Source organism: Siniperca chuatsi, linkage group LG1, assembly GCF_020085105.1.
Source record: "Siniperca chuatsi isolate FFG_IHB_CAS linkage group LG1, ASM2008510v1, whole genome shotgun sequence".
NCBI lineage: Eukaryota > Metazoa > Chordata > Actinopteri > Centrarchiformes > Sinipercidae > Siniperca > Siniperca chuatsi.
The window spans coordinates 20,185,355-20,204,001 of NC_058042.1; the positions used below are offsets into that span (position 1 = coordinate 20,185,355).

At 40.5% G+C, this 18,647-nt stretch overlaps 2 protein-coding genes across 4 annotated transcripts in view; one reads left to right on the forward strand and one right to left on the reverse strand.

The window, feature by feature from the left end:
* The window catches only part of hipk3b (homeodomain interacting protein kinase 3b), a 46,251-nt gene extending 44,715 nt beyond the window's left edge, over positions 1 to 1,536 (reverse strand). For both annotated transcript variants that reach the window (XM_044182883.1, XM_044182799.1), the window contains exon 1: positions 1,175 to 1,536. In XM_044182883.1, coding sequence (XP_044038818.1) covers positions 1,175 to 1,247 — 73 coding nt within the window. In that variant the 5' untranslated portion in view covers positions 1,248 to 1,536. The remainder of the gene's footprint in view (positions 1 to 1,174) is intronic.
* Positions 1,537 to 6,393: 4,857 nt separating this feature from the next.
* Positions 6,394 to 17,855, forward strand: cstf3 (cleavage stimulation factor, 3' pre-RNA, subunit 3). Of its 2 annotated transcripts, none has more exons than XM_044195258.1 (20): positions 6,394 to 6,612; positions 7,338 to 7,442; positions 7,622 to 7,717; positions 12,483 to 12,515; positions 13,461 to 13,558; positions 13,662 to 13,728; positions 13,817 to 13,851; positions 13,935 to 14,061; positions 14,149 to 14,226; positions 14,349 to 14,511; positions 14,789 to 14,898; positions 15,033 to 15,149; positions 15,243 to 15,461; positions 15,557 to 15,659; positions 15,913 to 15,976; positions 16,082 to 16,277; positions 16,396 to 16,546; positions 16,768 to 16,862; positions 16,977 to 17,037; positions 17,266 to 17,855. In XM_044195258.1, exons 1-20 carry the CDS (start codon positions 6,586 to 6,588, stop codon positions 17,463 to 17,465), a joined length of 2,145 nt encoding a protein of 714 aa, XP_044051193.1. In that variant the 5' UTR covers positions 6,394 to 6,585; the 3' UTR covers positions 17,466 to 17,855. The 2 variants fall into 2 exon arrangements, with proteins under 2 accessions (XP_044051193.1, XP_044051185.1); XM_044195250.1 differs by having other exon boundaries at positions 6,395 to 6,612; positions 15,913 to 15,982.
* Positions 17,856 to 18,647: the final 792 nt, after the last annotated feature.

Below are 18,647 nucleotides of genomic sequence, written 5' to 3' on the forward strand. Positions count from 1 at the left end.
CCTATAGCTCCTCTTTAACACGAAACAACCACCTTCATTGTGGTGGACCACAAGACAACACAGACCCAAGCTGATTATTACAGCCACGTTTAGTATGATTAACTTGACATGTATTCCAACTTTGGATTATTACACCTCTTGTCTTTCACTGTGTCACTCTGCCAAGCTAGCTAGGGTAAGATGGCAGGTAAGGGAAATTTACTTTTTTTAGCTGTGTTGGTCTTAAAATGCAAGTTGTGGTGCACTGTAACAACTTAAATCTATGAACGGGAAACCAGCCACAATGACAAAAATACTTGGCAGTATCAACGGGCACTTAAAACACGGACCGCTCTTAGTTTTCCACCCTGATAGAGGCAAGATATTAACTAGCTTACCTAGCTAAATTAAGCACGCAGTTTTGATATGTTACCCATGATAAACACGTGTAAAAAGGAGCCGCTGATGTCCCTTAAATACCGCTTTACAATTGCGCTAACAGTTTAATAACTGTAGTTTAGTAGCTAACAGGTGACATATCTTGTACAAAATTAGACCAAGTAGAATCCAGCATGTGCGATTCTGTCAATTCAAAGATCTAACTATAGTAACGTTAAATTCAAAGTTTTTGTTAACCTAGTTGTGATTATGGTTGAGCGTTAACATTATCTTGCAATGTCTAGGTTAACTAAGTCACTGAGCCAGGCGTTAGCAAGCATATGTGAAGTAATACTACACTCACAAGTTAGGTCACTCGATCCGTATTGTCCATTTAGCGTAGGTTACTGGTAGAAATATCTACTAAAGCTATGGTGGTTCACACAGTTAGTTAATGATCTAACATTAAGGAACATGTTAAAAAGAAATCAACGGGTCGCCGTGACAACACAAACACTAGAGTGTTCAGTGCATTCACGTTCATAATTACCACCAACGTCATCGCTACCGCTGTTTGGCAGGGTAATAAAAACAATTCGCCACTAGTAAATTCATTACGGCAAAGTACTGACAGAGCTAGCTACGTACGACGCTAATGTTAAAACGGTTGAAACCTTATACATCCATAGACAGCCAAAAGCTCGCTAGCTAAGTTTGTAGCTAAGTTAAGACTTTGTATTACGTCACATTTAAAGTATCGTTTCAAATGTTAAGACGAACTAATATCACCATTGCCAGCCTTAACTCAACCACTTACCTTCACATAGAGTCACTATAAGTATAATCCAGGGCTTCTCTGAACATGTTACGGACTTATAAATCCATACCATGCACAGTTCGCCTGCATTGCTGCCATCTTGTCCTAGACGACAGGAAGGGAGAGCTCGCTCTCGGTAACGACACCATCTCCCACATTTTAAACATTAAATAACTCCTGCTTATGAGCGTCCAGAAACACCACACCGAGCCCAGGTTGTAGCTACAGAGTTCAATGTCGTCTCCTTCCTCTTTGGGCAAAGTAGCCCATGTCTGAAAGGGTGTCCGTTACCCCGACTAGACGTACGGTCCCGCAGCTCTGCCCAGCCTCTAACATGTCCCTTTTCTCTAGCAACTGCAAGCAAATGTTTGTGAACTGACGGCATTGGCCAGACCAGAGTAATCGATCAGCGAACAGATACATTCACAAAGACTCAGGATTCAGGTATATTCATGTCGAAGACAATACAATACAATGCGATACAGTACAATACAATAGAGAAAAATTGGAGAAAATATCTTCATAAGAAAAGCCAATATATAGTAAACATATGCTGAGAAGATACACACTGTGTATATACCTAAAGACAAAATATGGAAATGTTAAATAATGTGTATTTAAAAGGATGAGCGGAATAAAGGAATGGACTTCTGTCATCAGAGGCGTTACAGTGTACATTTGACTTATTCATTATTCACTATTGACTGCCCTGCAAGTTGATTTAAAAAACGATGATGGGAAGACAATCACATCCTCCAGATAGTCTCCTTACTGAACCAAACCTGAAAGTCCTGCATTAGAATACAGGGTTGAAAAGGCTTTATATGTAATAACAATGAGTGGTAAGGGGATCAACTGAAAATAGCTTCTATTGATAAGTGTTGATAACTGATTGCTCAAAGGTGTACAAAAATGTAATAAAAATTCTAAGGCCATGTACAATATCAGTAGGGTGACTCCATTGATCGGTTTCAGAAATTTGCTTCATATTCGAAAATACAATGGCAGAACGGAATGATAATAATCCATAACAATTCATTTTCTTACTTCTTTAGTCTTCTTGAGCCAGTCCCAAGTCTGGATAAATGCAGAGGGTTGTGTCAGGAAGGGCATCTGACGTAAAACACATGCCAAATTAAAAATGCGAATCATGACAATGACTTCCATACCGGATCGGTCGGGGCCCGGTTAACAACGATCGCCACCGGTGCTGTTGACCTACAGGGTACCGGTGGAAATTGGACTACTGTTGGTCAAAGACGAAGAAGGAGAGGAGGAAGGTGTGTTCGTAGGCAGAGAGAGAAGAGGAAAGCTAAGAATGTAGGACTGACAGTAGGGTCTTTGAATGTTGGGACTATGACAGGGAAGGCTAGAGAGTTGATTGACATGATGCAGAGAAGGAAGGTGGACATACTGTGTGTCCAGGAGACCAGGTGGAAAGGTAGCAAGGCTAGAAGCTTAGGAGCAGGGTTCAAGTTGTTCTACCATGGGTCAGATAGGAAGAGAAACGGAGTAGGAGATATCCTGAAAGAGGAGTTTGTGAGAAATGTTCTAGAGCTGAAAAGAGTATCAGACAGGTTGATGAGTCTGAAGCTGGAAATTGAAGGGGTGATGTTCAATGTTGTGAGTGGTTATGCCCCACAGGTAGGATGTGAGTTAGAAGAGAAGGAGAAATTCTGGAGTGAGTTAGATGAAGTGATGCAGAGCATCCCCAGAGGTGAGAGAGTGGTGATTGGTGCAGATTTCAATGGGCATGTAGGCGAAGGGAACAGAGGTGATGAGAAGGTGATGGGCAGGTTTGGTCTTCAGGACAGGAACACAGAAGGACAGATGGTGGTAGACTTTGCAAAGAGGATGGAAATGGCTGTAGTGAACACTTTCTTCCATAAGAGGCAGGAACATAGGGTGACATATAAGAGCGGAGGTAGAAGCAATCAGGTGGACTACATCTTGTGTAGACGGTGTAATCTGAAAGAGACCAGTGACTGTAAAGTAGTGGTAGGGGAGAGTGTAGCCAGACAAAACAGGATGGTTGTGTGTAAAATGACTCTGGTGGTGAGGAAGATGAAGAGGACAAAGGCAGAGCATAGGACGAAGTGGTGAAAGTTGAAAAAGAAAGAATGTCGTGTAGTTTTCAGGGAGGAGCTGAGACAGACTCTGAGTGGTCAGGAAGTGCTCCCAGATGACTGGACCACTACAGCTAATGTGATCAGGGAGACAGGTAGGAGGGTACTCGGTGTGTCATCTGGAAAGAGGAAAGCGGACAAGGAGACTTGGTGGTGGAACGAGGAAGTGCAGGAGTGTATACAGAGAAAGAGGTTAGCTAAGAAGAAGTGGGACACTGAGAGGACTGAAGAGAGTAGACAGGAGTACAGGGAGATGCAGCGTAAGGTGAAGGTAGAGGTGGCAAAGGCCAAACAAAGAGCATATGAGGACTTGTATGCTAGGTTGGACACTAAAGAGGGAGAGGTGGATTTGTACAGGTTGGCCAGACAAAGAGATAGAGATGGGAAGGATGTGCAGCAGGTTAGGGTGATTAAAGATAAGGATGGAAATGTATTGACAGGTGCCAGGAGTGTGATGGGAAGATGGAAGGAGTACTTTGAAGAGTTGATGAATGAGGAAAATGAAAGGGAACGAAGAGTAGAAGAAGTGACTGGTGTGGAGCAGGAAGTATCAAAGATTAGCAAGAGTGAAGTGAGGAGGACGTTGAAGAGGATGAAGAGCGGAAAGGCAGTTGGTCCTGATGACATACCTGTGGAGGTATGGAAGTGTCTAGGAGAGGTGGCAGTAGAGTTTCTGACTAGTTTGTTTAACAAGATAGGGAGTCATAGGGAGTTACATTGTGTCTTTGTAGATTTAGAGAAAGCGTATGACAGGGTGCCGAGAGAGGAGCTGTGGTATTGTATGAGGAAGTCTGGAGTGGCAGAGAAGTATGTTAGAGTGGTGCAGGACATGTATGAGAGCTGTAAGACCGTGGTGAGGTGTGCTATAGGTGTGACAGAGGAGTTCAAGGTGGAGGTGGGTTTGTATCAAGGATCGGCTCTGAGCCCCTTCTTGTTTGCTCTGGTGATGGACAGGCTTACAGATGAGTTAGACAGGAATCTCCATGGACTATGATATTTGCAGATGACATTGTGATTTGTAGTGAGAGCAGGGAGCAGGTGGAGGAAAATCTAGAGAGATGGAGGTCTGCTCTGGAAAACAGAGGAATGAAGCTTAGCCGCAGTAAGACAGAATACATGTGTGTCAATGAGAGGGACCCAGGTGGAACGGTGAGGTTACAGGGAGCAGAGGTGAAGAAGGTGCAGGACTTTAAGTACTTAGGGTCAACGGTTCAGAGCAATGGAGACTGTGGAAAAGAGGTGAAGAGGCGAGTGCAAGCAGGTTGGAACGGGTGGAGAAAAGTGTCAGGTGTGTTGTGTGATAAAAGAGTGTCAGCAAGAATGAAAGGAAAGGTGTTCAAGACGGTGATGAGACCAGCGATGTTGTACAGCTTAGAGACAGTGTCACTGAAGAAAAGACAAGAGGCAGAGCTGGAGGATGTTGAAGATGTTGAGGTTCTCTTTGGGAGTGACGAGGATGGACAGGATCAGGAATGAGTACATCAGAGGGACAGCTCATGTTAGACGTTTCGGAGATAAAGTCAGAGAGGCCAGATTGAGGTGGTTTGGACATGTTCAGAGGAGAGACTGTGAATATATTGGTAGAAGGATGCTGAGGTTGGAGCTGCAGGGCAGGAGGTCTAGAGGAAGACCAAAGAGGAGATTTCTGGATGTAGTGAGAGAGGACATGAAGTTAATTGGTGTGAGTGAAGAGGATGCAGAGGACAGGGTTAGATGGAGGCACATGATTCGCTGTGGCGACCCCTGAAAGGGAACAGCCGAAAGGACAAGAAGAAGACTTCTTTAGCAAAGTGTCAAAAGCAGAGTGCCCTTAAAGAAATTAGTGGGGGAGGACAAGCTGCAGTCTATTGCTCAGACAGTCAGGAGGCATCCAGCTGACAAAGTAAGCTGCTCATAAACCCGGTGTCTGAGAAGACCAGCTGTAATTTAATCCACCAAAATGGATTGTCTTTCCCAGTCCCCATCCCAATTACTGACAACAAACCCCCAGGCCTGGTCAGATGGAAAGCAGGTGTGACACCTCTTGTTTAACCTGGTGCATCATAAGTAAACACAGCTGGGGTAGATTAACCCACACATATGAAAGCCCCTTATACATTCCTATAGCTTCTCGTGGAAGACACAAGGGTGCTTCCTGGAGAGTCGGGATATGTTGATCCTCCCCCCAATCTTATCCCAGTCCCATCCCAGTCGTGTGTCACCATCACAATAGTGTGACAAAGGAGACATTATTAACAGTGTTCTACTAATGTGCACTAACAATGCCACACCATCCATCTATCATGTAAAGGGATGATTTTTCCAAATTTACCTCAACTCCCTTTTTCTCCACAAATGGGTCCACCATTCACAATCACAATAAGAATAGTGTAAAAACATCTGATGTTTAATTAGTAGAAGGAAAAGCTGCATCACGTGATGTCACAGTATTACTACTGTAAGATCGTATGAATAATAATTTGAAAGATAAATGGTCTTCTCTGCAGGTGAAGAAAAAAAAGACACTTGCTCACCAGTGAACAACACTGCTCTGTGGTCTTTTGCTCTGGTCTGTTTCGGGTTGTTGGCCAGATACACACAAGCGCGCGCTTTCGGTGGCTATCATTTGTCTCCTCCTACTGGCCAGCAAGGTGACTAGCATTGTGCAGTACAGGACGAGCTGTTGTTAGATATTTTCGTGATTTGAGTCACCATAACAAAATGGTGTATGCTCCTACATACAAAGTGGCTGGAGAATCACAACATAAACCTTACGGATAGGAGTTCTAGGTTAGCAATAGCATCTATATCCTCTGCTCCCAATTAAAACAAAATATCCCCATGTGAGGCTGGCAAAATTATCCATCATCTGATAATTTGCGACTAAAGTCTATTCCAGGCAAATGCTAAAGTATATGCCTCAACACATGCAACCTATATCCATTCCTTTTTGGCTCCAATAAATAGTGTGATTATATCGCAACATCTAATTTGCGCAGTCACAGCACACATTTTAAGGTGTATTAGTCAGATTAGTTTAGTGGAGATTGATGTTTTATTTTGAAGGATTCTCGCCGGAAGTGTCATTGTTGTTGCTGGCGGAGAGGAACCATGAGCGGAACTCTCAAGTTTCACGCCATTTTGAGATAGTGGCCAGCCATTGAGCAGCTAGTTGCTTGAGGGCAATGTGATCGGCCCATTTGAAGCTATGCCGATTACTTAGTCGTTTTTAAAATTGCCATCACGTTATTATTTGAGCGTTAATGCAATTGATATATCATTTATAACCTAGATCACTCTTCAGCCATGTCCACCGAGGGAGCAGCCGACCAGGTAGCTAACGTTAACGTTACTTGTGGTTCTAGTGAGGGGCAAGCTAACCCTTACAGAAACGCTAGCATAATTTAGCTTGTATGTTATTCTTGGATAATGTTAGCACGTAAACTCTGCTGCAGTATATACATTATGTTGGTACCTTTATACGTCCGTATGGGCTAGTAATACACAGTTACGCAGACAGTTTGAGATTTCTAGGGGTTTTATCATAAAGCTGTAAGTCCCGTTTGTCGTACGCCATATTGACTAGCTAACTGTAGCATTACCATTAGTTGTCCAGCGTTAACGTGTTGAACTAACTTAACATCACCTGCATGTTAACTTGTTATTAACGTAGATTGCTTCCAGGTAGTCAACGTTACTGATTCTAGTATTCACGGTGCTGGATTCTTCTTGGTGGTGCCAGTTATAACGAACTAGCTAGCTAGTGGAAAAAACGTTTTTTTGTGGTTGTGACTTGATTTAACGTTACCTATGAAATAACCGCAAGGCTGATGTTCCTTATAGTTCCATCACATACTGCAGAGCGTAGCCAAGACTGCAGGATCCTATTAATCAATACTTAACCCATCCCAATATGATAAGCCTGTATTTAGCATTAATTTGGCCCTCTCGAGCCGTGGGCCCCTGGGGTCGTCACCACACCACAAGTCATCACAGTGCACTGCAAGTCCATTCAGTAGCATAACCATTTTGTCCTGTGCCTTTGTGTTGTCTTGCAGGCTGCGGCAGAGTATATTCCAGAGAAGGTGAAGAAGGCAGAGAAGAAGTTGGAAGAAAACCCATATGACCTTGACGCATGGAGCATTCTGATTCGAGAAGCACAGGTTTAGTGACACAGAGTTGCATTCCTCGGGTTAAGCAAACTGGGAATATGGGTGGGGGGGATAGGGGGTTAAGGGTTATAGATTGTTAAAGTACAAAGCATTTCATCTTTTTTTTCCCCACATGATTGCGTCTTCATATGTCAAATAGTGTGGAATGTAAATGCCTTCTCCTTCTTTAGAACCAACCCATAGATAAAGCAAGGAAGACTTATGAGCGACTTGTCACGCAGTTCCCAAGTTCTGGCAGATTCTGGAAACTATTCATTGAAGCCGAGGTTAATATTTTCTTTTCTTTAGTATGCATGGCTGGGGATTTTTCTAACATGATCAACAATGTGATTTTCACACAAACAAAATGTCTCTTACTTCAATGAAGTTTAAAGTCACAATTCTTGTTTTGAATCACTAGGCCTGGCTACTTTGTTTGGGTGCAGTCATCAGCTATAATCTATACACCTAATCATTTTTCATCGCAAGTTTATTATCGATGGTCAAGAGTAATGAATAAAGACGTTTTGACAGTTGAAAGCATTTACCTGCCTAAACTTATCCTACACAATAAAGGACCTTGATTGAATATAAATGTAGGATGATGTAAAAAAAAAAAAAAAAAAAAAAAAACACTTTTAATTTGGGCTCTAGCTATACTCATTAAGAATTGTGCCTTTAAACACAAACAAAGGGGAAATTAGCGCTAACATTTCTTTTTCAGAAAATTCTTATGTTCACAGGATTTACAAAAAAATACATATTCTCTGCGTCGTATTTAAATGGGGTAAAGTGCATTTGTTGCATGTTTGGTCTGCAACAGTATTAAAACTATTTTAATGGTATTGGAGTGCATTAGCCTTTTATTCACTTGTCGTGTCAATTTATTGCCTCCTGTGTCATTTCTTTCGGGTAATTTTATAAACAAATATTTTGATTGTGTGGCCCATTCTTTTCCTTGAGACATTTCTCCCCACTCCTCCTGAATATATGACCAGTGACCCATTTGCCTTGATGCCATCAACAGGCTTTGCTGTATGCAATCAGCTACTGAAAGGATGATTCATTTTCCCTTGCACATAATCATTTTTGCTAACCTGGTGAAGTGCATTTTCTGATGCCCTCCACCTGTGCAGATGATTACTGCAATTGGTGTTAAACACATTGCTTGCACAAAGTTGCACAGCATTATCAAGCATCAGAATTTAACTTCTAGTTTAAAGTCCAGTGTGTAGTTGTTGAAAATGATTACCTCTATGCTGTGAACTGAATGTTGCTGTATGTTGAAGTTGTAGTGGTTGTGGTTTGTTGTTGTGGGGTTGCTCCCCTGGGTGACGCTACCCCTGCCCCCTCCTATTTCCCGTACCCTCACCCCCAGTCTTCACTCACTTGGATTACCCAGTGCAAGAAAAGGCCTGGTGTGATATTTCATGAAATTGACATATATATGTAATGAAATGGAAAAACAACACATTGCTGCCTTTTCCAAATGGACTCGGCTTCTCAGGAACAGTCCTTAATAATTTACTATAGCCTACAGATGGCACTAACTGTACTTGTGCCAGCAAAGTGTCAGTCTCTGCACTACTAACATATTACCCCCTCTAACAAAGATAAAAGCAAGCAACAACATAAAGAGCAGAGCAGTTCCTACAACAAGTAGGGATGTTTCATTTGTGGATCTTAAAGAATATGCAGAAGACCAGGGAGAAGAAATTAAAGTAGATTTAAACATCTTAACATCACTGAAGCTTTATTTTTGTGGCATACAAGTGCATTTCTCATAGGTGACACAGATACAAATATTTGGATTAGTTTGAAACAAGCTTATTATTACCCTGACATATATTGTTTAGCAAATTATGTGTAATATCTACCAACAGAGAAATCCTAGTTTGAAATTTACATTTCACACAGGTGCAGCTTTGGACTGTGATTGTTGGTGGGTGGGTGATTACCTAAAGTGTCTCTAAAGTATGTGGTCAATTTTATCTGACAAGTGCATCTATAGAAGAGACATTAGATATTTCCACCCAATTATTGGAGGGACTTATAATGTTAAGTCAATGTTAACATTTGTAACAAAAAGAAAATGTAATAGGCCAATATTTTATTATCTTGTGATTAGATAAGTCTATTTAAGTGTGAGAAGTTGTGACTGTAGACTTTTAGGCTTTTTGTTTTTAGGTTCCTACCAAACAGAAATCAGCCACTCAGTATAAACTTTTGAAAATAGAAAGTTAAGGGGGTTGTGGGCAAAAAAAAAAGGTGGTAATTATACTGGCAGTAGGCCAGTCCCATAAAATACAATTAAATGTTCATTTATCGTCAGGTTATAACTTCTTTTCAACCAATCACCTCTACCTACTAAACTCTAAACCACAATTCAGCCCAAAACACAACCTAAGATACTAGTTTGGCATATTTACATAGAGATTTGTGTTTTGCTGAAAAGAGAGACTTGGACATATGATTTAGCATGATGCTTTTATTAATTTATTGGATTAAAAGTAGACAGTGATGTTCTAAAATTAGATTTGTAATCCAAAGCATGTGTTGGCAGTATATTTTAATAGCTTAGAACTCATTTGCAATTCATAGTATAAAGACACCTACCTTTTTTGGTAAGTATGTGGATGCGCTCTTATTTTCCCCCCACTATTAGAACTACGTGTAGGTTAGCACTATACCTTTACGGACCCAAGCTGGAAACCTTCATAACCTTATAAAACCCACTTTTGTAAAATGCTTCATATCTGCACTTTTTTGCCATTGAATACAAAGCATTTTCTCTAAAAAGCATTGTGTATTCTCATGCTTGTGTGAGAGTCTGTTTCTCTTGAGATTTTACATGGACCTCATTTGTAAAAGTTGCACACTAGGCAAATCAAGTTTTTTTTCATTGCTCACATCTTTTCAAAGCCCTCTTTTAGAGAGTCCAGCTCAGTCAGGATTATTCCACACATTACATTCACTGAAACGCCCAGTGGAGTATGAGAAAATGTGCCCTTGTGTGAAGGTTACAAGCACATGTCTGACACAGTGCTGGAGATAATTGTTTTAGTGAGAATTATATTTTTGGACCCCCTAACATGTTTAAAAACATTCCTGTAAGATGTCACATGCAGTGTGTGAGAAGAGCATATTGAGGCCAACTTTCACAGTTGTCATGCTTTCTAAAAATCCTTTTCATTGTTTTTTAAGGGTTACGGGATTGGCAGTATGCTCAATGACAGAGAAAACATTTGTTTATCTTTAGGGAGAAACCAGCAGGAACAAAAAACGTTCATAGCTCAAATCAGCTTAGGCTTTTTCTCGTAAATCCTACTGCATACATTATCTAAAAGCGGTAACTAAATGCAGTCAAGTTCCTGTTTTCACACCTGTATTGTAGAATTAGTGGTCCACAGCTTCACACTCGTTAATTACAATGTAGAAACATATCAAAATCACTGATCTGTTTCTGCATTGTGCCTGCTCTTATCTGCTTTCTCCACCATAAGGTGTTTGTATAAGTATTGAGTTAATATTTTATTATGTAACTTTATTATGTGAACTTTCTTTTCTCATATTAAAGTAAGCTGATAGTGGAGTTAAAGGATCATGTAGGTGTGTTGCAGATTTCTTTCTGGCAGTGATCTTCAGTAGAGTTCATGAGGCGGGTTATCTAACAAGGTACCAAAGGCTCACCCAAGCAGCCAATAGAGGTGTAGTAACGTTTCCCTCCAGGAGGAGCATCTAGAAAGATCTGTAATCATCTTACCAGCATATTATACCATTATTGCAGTCTTAACTCGTGCATTATAGCTGATCTATTTCAGGGTAACACATCTAGGATTTGCATCTGTTGCTGTAAAGGCCTTATTGTTGTAACCAAATGTTTTACACCCTGAAAAGCTCAGGAAATCTTGCATTTAGTCATACTCAGTGTTGGTTATCCCAAGAAAGTTTATAGCATTATTTCAAAATGTCATACTCCAGATTGTATATCTGAGGCATTTAAATAATATTTAGAGGCGGAATTAACTGATTTCTTGGCTAAAAATAAACGTTCATCAGTAGATGCATGTTCTAAACACCACATCTCTTGTCTGTCTCTTACTATTAGAGTGCTAGAGTCTCTCTTTTTTTTTTTTAATGAAGGTGAAAGCTTAATGTGTCAGATGTGCTGTTGCAGTGCCTGGAATGTAGGTCAGTCTTTTTTTGTGAAGGTACCCTAAAGGCACTCTAAACTGCAGTTAGCATTTACTGCATTGTTATACAGAGCTCCAGCTTTAAGAAATTATTTTCTCAGAAAATATACTTTTGTAGGGGTCCAGTGTAGAGGTTGTACCAAATTTGAAAGTTTTTTTCCCTGTGTACAAGAGATTAATTTGGCCATTTTGTAATTGCATTGCTTTGTTCATTAATTGCATAAATTACCAACGTGAGCTTTTCATCTTGAATTGTTAAATGTTTCATTTTCCTTGTCCTTGGATGTTGTGTACAATTTGTACATACCATTGTAGGTACAGATAAATGTATGTTGCTTTGTTTTTTTAAGTATTTTTTGGGCCTTTGATCAATCATGGACATTTGAGAGGTGTCTAGGGTGCTAATACCACAGAAACAACAGCCTCTCCTGTCTGTACCGGAGGGTGCTGTGAGACTGTTGCTACAACTCATCAACAGTAGGCCATACGGTGCAACCGTGTTTACCTAAGCCTGTGAAAGGAAGAGATTTTTTAAATTGTCAAATATTGTATTTCTCAAATTCTGAGCACTTTTTCAGTATTTTTGTTAAAATTAGTATTTAAAATCTTTGTCAGGATTTCTTCTCTAACACGTGGTCACTGGTGTTTTTCTGGGTTGTGTGGCGCATTATACAAAGAAAATAAACCCCTCTTTTAAAAGTAATTTGTCATTCTTGTGTGAATTTCACTTTGTTGATCTGTAGGGTCCTGTGTGTGTGTGTGTGGGGGGGGTTACATATGCATGAATGCATGTTTCCTGCAAGCCATAAAAGTAGAGGAGACATTTGAATTAACATTGCATTTACACTCTTATTTGCAGATCAAGGCTAAAAACTATGACAAGGTAGAAAAGGTAAGAGTCCATCACACTCAAGAAAGCTGACTAGTTTGATATTTTGATACCCGGGAAGGGTTGTCTGACTTTTTGCATTTAATCAAGCTGTTTAATACGTTTGTGATTTCCACTAGAACATGCATATATACTATTATAGTGTCCGTTAAAATCATCATTGTTTTACAAGGCATGTTATTTTGGTCCTAATGAGCACAGAAAGTGTGCACATCAGAGAAAATGCCCTTTCTTGAAAATACATGGAGCTTCTTAGTGTGATTGAAGCTGATTTGCCTCCATGCTGGTTTGCAGACATAGCTGTTATTTTGTACCCACTGTAGTTTGTACTACTGTGGCTTTATTATTAGGTTATGAAATTAATATTTACCGTTTCATCTCTTTGTAATACCTTTTATATATAACCATGATTTTAATTTAAATGTAATCTATTCAGCTGATGGCAGTGTTAACCTCTGCATTGGTTTGGGGATTGATTTGTTGTAGCTCACTAGTTTTCCACTCTTAATAAATATAATAAATATGTGAGTGCATCCTGTTCAGTTTTTACATGAATGTCAATTCCACACAACACATTTGGATCCCTCAAATAAGCTTCAAACTCTAGTGTATTCATTTGAGTTTTTGGAGGAGCTCATTGAAATGTAGGCCACATCTGAGGCCTGTCTAATGAAGCAGGATAACAGAAGTGCACTGCACATCTGTGCTGAGTAAAACCTGGAACCCTCCCAAATCTAGCATATGGGTTGAAGTAAAAACCGCTTTTCTGGGTAATCCTCCTACATGGGATATGTCACTAATGATCAGCATGCTGGTTTGAGCATGGGTTGATAAAACCAAATCAATGAAACACTGAAGATGGGTGGTTGTCTTGTAGAATATATACAGTATATATAAAATGTGTGTCTATTCCAGTTATTATATCTTTCTGTATTGTTGCTCATGTAGTTGTTTCAGAGATGCTTAATGAAAGTCTTGCACATCGACCTGTGGAAATGCTACCTCTCGTATGTTCGAGAGACCAAAGGGAAGCTGCCCAGCTACAAGTAAGAGAACATGCTGCATAGTGGGGTTAAGTATGTTGACATACTGCCATACTGTACTGTAAAATTCACATTTTACTTCACACATTTATTTTCTTACCCTCAGAGAGAAGATGGCCCAGGCGTATGACTTTGCTCTGGATAAAATTGGCATGGAAATTATGTCTTATCAGGTACACAGATCTGAACTATTTATTTGTACCTGTGTGTACAAGTTTCCATTAACTACTATCACCTAACAGCTATTCTCTCCTCTCCCAGATTTGGGTGGATTACATCAACTTCCTCAAAGGAGTGTAAGTTTTTCTTTCCCCGTAATTTTGTGAGAATTCATTAGCCAACTCTTAAACGTTGACATGTTTGTTTTGTGTTCCATTAGTGAGGCTGTGGGCTCTTACGCAGAGAACCAACGGATCACTGCAGTACGGAGGGTGTACCAGAGAGGCTGTGTGAACCCCATGATCAACATAGAGCAGCTCTGGAGAGATTATAGCAAATATGAGGAGGTGAGTGACCCATTTGTCTACCTACGTATGTTTGCACATATGGAGTTTTAGCTGTTTAAAAGACTGACTTGTCTGTTTCATGAACAGGGAATCAATGTGCACTTAGCCAAAAAGATGATTGAGGATCGAAGTAGGGACTACATGAACGCTAGGAGAGTGGCAAAGGTGAGACATTGAACAAAGTGTCACAAATATGCACAGATCTGTTGAATCCTTGTTCTGTAAATCAAAATGTCAGGCTGTCTTTGTAAACTAATAGAGATTGTTGTATGGTTTGTGTAATTCAGGAGTATGAGACTGTGATGAAGGGGTTGGACAGGAATGCACCCTCAGTTCCGCCCCAGAACTCCCCTCAGGAAGCCCAGCAAGTGGAAATGTGGAAGAAGTACATCCAGTGGGAAAAAAGCAACCCGTTGCGCACAGAAGACCAGACCCTCATCACAAAGAGAGGTGACTTTTTGTGGTCAGGATATATTGTGTTAGAATTATAAATTACATATGCATCAAAAGGACTGTGATTCCAGTAATTATGCTGGTATGCAATTTAAATCATTTTTTGAACATTAGACAATGGAGATACATAATGTATGAAGATTTTTCTCCTGTAGGAATGCAGCCACTAGAGGGCGAAGGTTGACACTTTTCTCCTCATGCATGGTTTACATTGATTCTGTATTTTATGGAGACCAGATGTTGTAGTTAATTGCTGCTGTGTTCTGTGTTGCAGTGATGTTTGCCTATGAGCAGTGCCTGCTGGTGCTGGGCCACCATCCTGACGTATGGTATGAGGCAGCACAGTACTTGGAGCAGTCCAGCAAACTGCTGGCAGAGAAAGGGGTAAGCGATAACATCTTTCAGACTCGAATTGCATATGAAATTGTCAAAAATGTTGAGTAATTTTCAGAGAAGTCAAACTTCAGCTCAAAATCTTCTATAATACTTTAAACATGTTTTTTTTTTCTCTCTCTCAGGATATGAATAATTCCAAGCTGTTTAGTGATGAGGCAGCTAACATCTATGAACGTGCCATTGGGACTCTTCTGAAGAAGAACATGCTTCTGTACTTTTCATTTGCTGACTATGAAGAGGTGGGCGTCCAGTTGCTTACTCATCACAAATTGTAATCAAGAGGGCAAGAGACGTGGGCACTTATCAACATGTATCTTTTGCTTTCCTCATAGAGTCGTATGAAGTACGAGAAGGTCCACAGCATCTATAATAAACTGCTGGCCATTGAGGATATTGACCCCACGCTGGTCTACATTCAGTACATGAAGTTTGCCAGGAGGGCAGAGGGGATCAAATCAGGTCGCACCATCTTCAAAAAGGCTCGGGAGGATCTACGGACACGTCACCATGTGTATGTGACGGCAGCACTGATGGAGTACTACTGCAGCAAGGTAAGTACTCATAATCACATATTTAGTATATGTACAGTGTGACTAAAATCAATCTTACCAATGTCTCTCTCTTTTTTTTTCATCTTTCCACACAGGATAAGTCGGTGGCCTTCAAGATTTTTGAGCTTGGTTTAAAGAAATATGGCGACATTCCAGAGTACATACTGGCATACATTGATTACCTCTCACACCTTAATGGTAGGTTATGTATAATAAAATGCAGAGCTAATGCACAGAATGTGTGAAATACGTTCTTTACTACCACCATTAATGTAAGAGTAGTTGTTTCAATACTATTGCTTAACGATCTGATACTGAGGAAGCAGTGATGTCCTGGTATCAGCTGTTAGAAGATGAAAGATTTCTCTTCCATTATTGTCATAGTAATGGAAGATAAATGTGTAACCCTCTTTTTTTTCTTCTGTTCTTCCTCTGCCACTTCTCTCTCCAGAGGACAACAACACCAGGGTTCTGTTTGAACGTGTCCTCACCTCAGGAAGCTTGTCACCAGAAAAGTCAGGGTAATGTATTGATTAAGTTGTGTGCATGTATGCAAGTGATGTAATAATCGATATCTCTGAAAGATGTTTGCTGAGTTTTTATTTTCTTTCATTTTTCAGCGAGATCTGGGCTCGGTTCCTGGCTTTTGAGAGCAACATAGGAGACCTGGCCAGTATTCTGAAAGTGGAGCGCAGGCGATTCACTGCCTTCAAGGATGAGTACGAGGGCAAAGAAACAGCCTTGCTTGTAGATAGGTACAAGTTCATGGACCTGTATCCCTGCTCTGCTAGTGAACTCAAGGCCCTTGGATACAAGGTGTGTATTTTGCCCTTTATAGATGACACAACATGGTGTGTTTTGCTGTCAAAGCCGTTATACAGATCAGGCTTTTCTCTCAGTTGATATTTAAACTGTTTCTCCTATGTGTTTGTAGGATGTGTCTCGTGCCAAACTGGCAGCGCTGCTCCCAGAGACTGTGGTGGCGCCCTCTACGCCTGCACTAAAGGATGAAGCTGACCGTAAACCTGAGTACCCCAAACCTGACACCAATCAGATGATCCCCTTCCAGCCACGTCACCTCGCCCGTACGTAGTCCTTTGCTAGTCTTATCTCAAGTCCACTGGATGTTGTAACAAATCAGTGAAACTCTGTGTTTACAGGATTGCTCAAGAGCATTAGTCTTTACATGTACTGAAGTGTTGAAATTCATTTTTTGCAGATATGTTGTTGCTATGTCTCCTCACCACTGTCTCTTCTACATTTACTTAATGCATAAAAGGATCCATCTTTGTGTTCCTCCCCACAGCTCCAGGTTTACACCCTGTCCCTGGTGGAGTTTTCCCAGTCCCCCCAGCTGCTGTTGTCCTAATGAAGCTGCTCCCTCCGCCTACGTGCTTCACTGTGAGTAGCAGCAGCTTAATACTATCAAGCTCATATTTACTGGTAATGAATAAAAGATGAAAGCAGCTTTTCTACTTGAATGCAAAAAGAGTCTGTGATTGTTTCTCACTGCAGGGTCCCTTTGTTCAAGTGGATGAGCTCATGGAAAGTTTCAGGAGATGTACACTTCCTGAGAGTAAGTTGCTTTTGTCAGCACTTTAGATTAATCCAGACCATTTCTATTTTTAGCCACGTGGCTCTAGTGACAGAAATGTCAGTCAGACGGTTGGTCAGTCATCCTGTGATCAAATGAGCACTTTGGTCCAGATATCTTGACAGCTGTCAGATAAAAAGTGTTATACTTTGTCAAAATGTTGTTCTGCCCTCTATCTGACATGTACTGATGAATTTTCTGTCTCTATAGCTGTTGATGCTGCTGTAGAGCTGATCACTGGTAGACAGCCCGATGCGGGAGGGGAGGGCAATGGATCCATGGAGAACCATGCTATTGCCAAGTCACTCAAGAGGCCTAACGCAGACTCCGACGAGGAGGATGACAAAGGAGCTGTGGCTCCGCCCATACACGACATCTACCGTGCACGGCAACAGAAGAGGATTCGATAAACTAAGACACACACTGAACCCTACAAGAATGTAATCTTAACAGGTGGTCCTATGGGGTAAATGTACATGTCTACATTTCTAAGTGCGTCAGACAGATTATACATCCGTTGATCTCTGTACAGAAGACAAGTATACACACACTCTCACAGACATACGTACAGTATGCACACCCGAGTGTTCTTGTTGTGTTTTTTTTTTGTTAACAGTTTTTATTTTTAAAGACTGACCATTGTACTGTACAAAATTTTTAATTCAACCATTGATCTTGGCACACAGCTCAGTTTTGGCCTTGTGATGTTCCAGTGATGGCAAAGTGAAATCAAGCTTCTTCTTTTTTTTTTAGATAACTGGAGGAAACACAGTTCCTTTCAATAAAAGAATTCAACCAGATTTGCTTTTTTATTTGACATCAACTGATGATTTATTGCTACCTTTCTCTGCAACTGAATGGACATTTTATCAAGACTTCTCTTTTAGTACAGCCATGCCGGGCCTTATCATTACCACTAGGGGGCAGCATATGCCTGTTGATCTGAGAGGATCGATCATCCTCTGGTTAAATAATCAGATTCCCTCTATGGAAGACAGCAGGATTTCACAGGCTTAGATTTATCCAATCTACATAAGGGCAAGATAGTGCAAATACAAACAAAAAATGTTTACTGTAGTTGTAAAAGTTTAAACTAATTTAAACAGCATTTGCTGTCATGTCCAGATGGATCTTTTGTTGTGACAAACTCAATTGAAGAGTATGTATATAAATAATGTAACTTACACGGTGAATGTTTTTCAACCCAGCCAGCTGCTCATTTTCACATTGGCCTGATAATGTCATTATTTGCCTGACCAGCACAGCCTTTGTTCTGAGTATGTGGCAGCCTATCTCAGCTCTGAGTCTATTCACAGGTAACACTGTGGCAAAAAGCAGTTTATGCAGAAGGCCACTCTAATGCTACATAATAAAGTCTGAATGCTACTTTGAAATCTGCACCATTTGGAAAACTGCCAATTGCTCTTAGAAACCAAAACAACTGACTAATAAAAAAATCTCTATAATAATGTATTTACTTGTATTTAATAGGTTCTGAATGATAAACGTTAGAGAATATTTTTTTCCCCTAAAAGTGTTGCAGTAGAGATCCCCACCAAGAGTACCTGTCAAGCAAAGTAACTGCTTGTTGG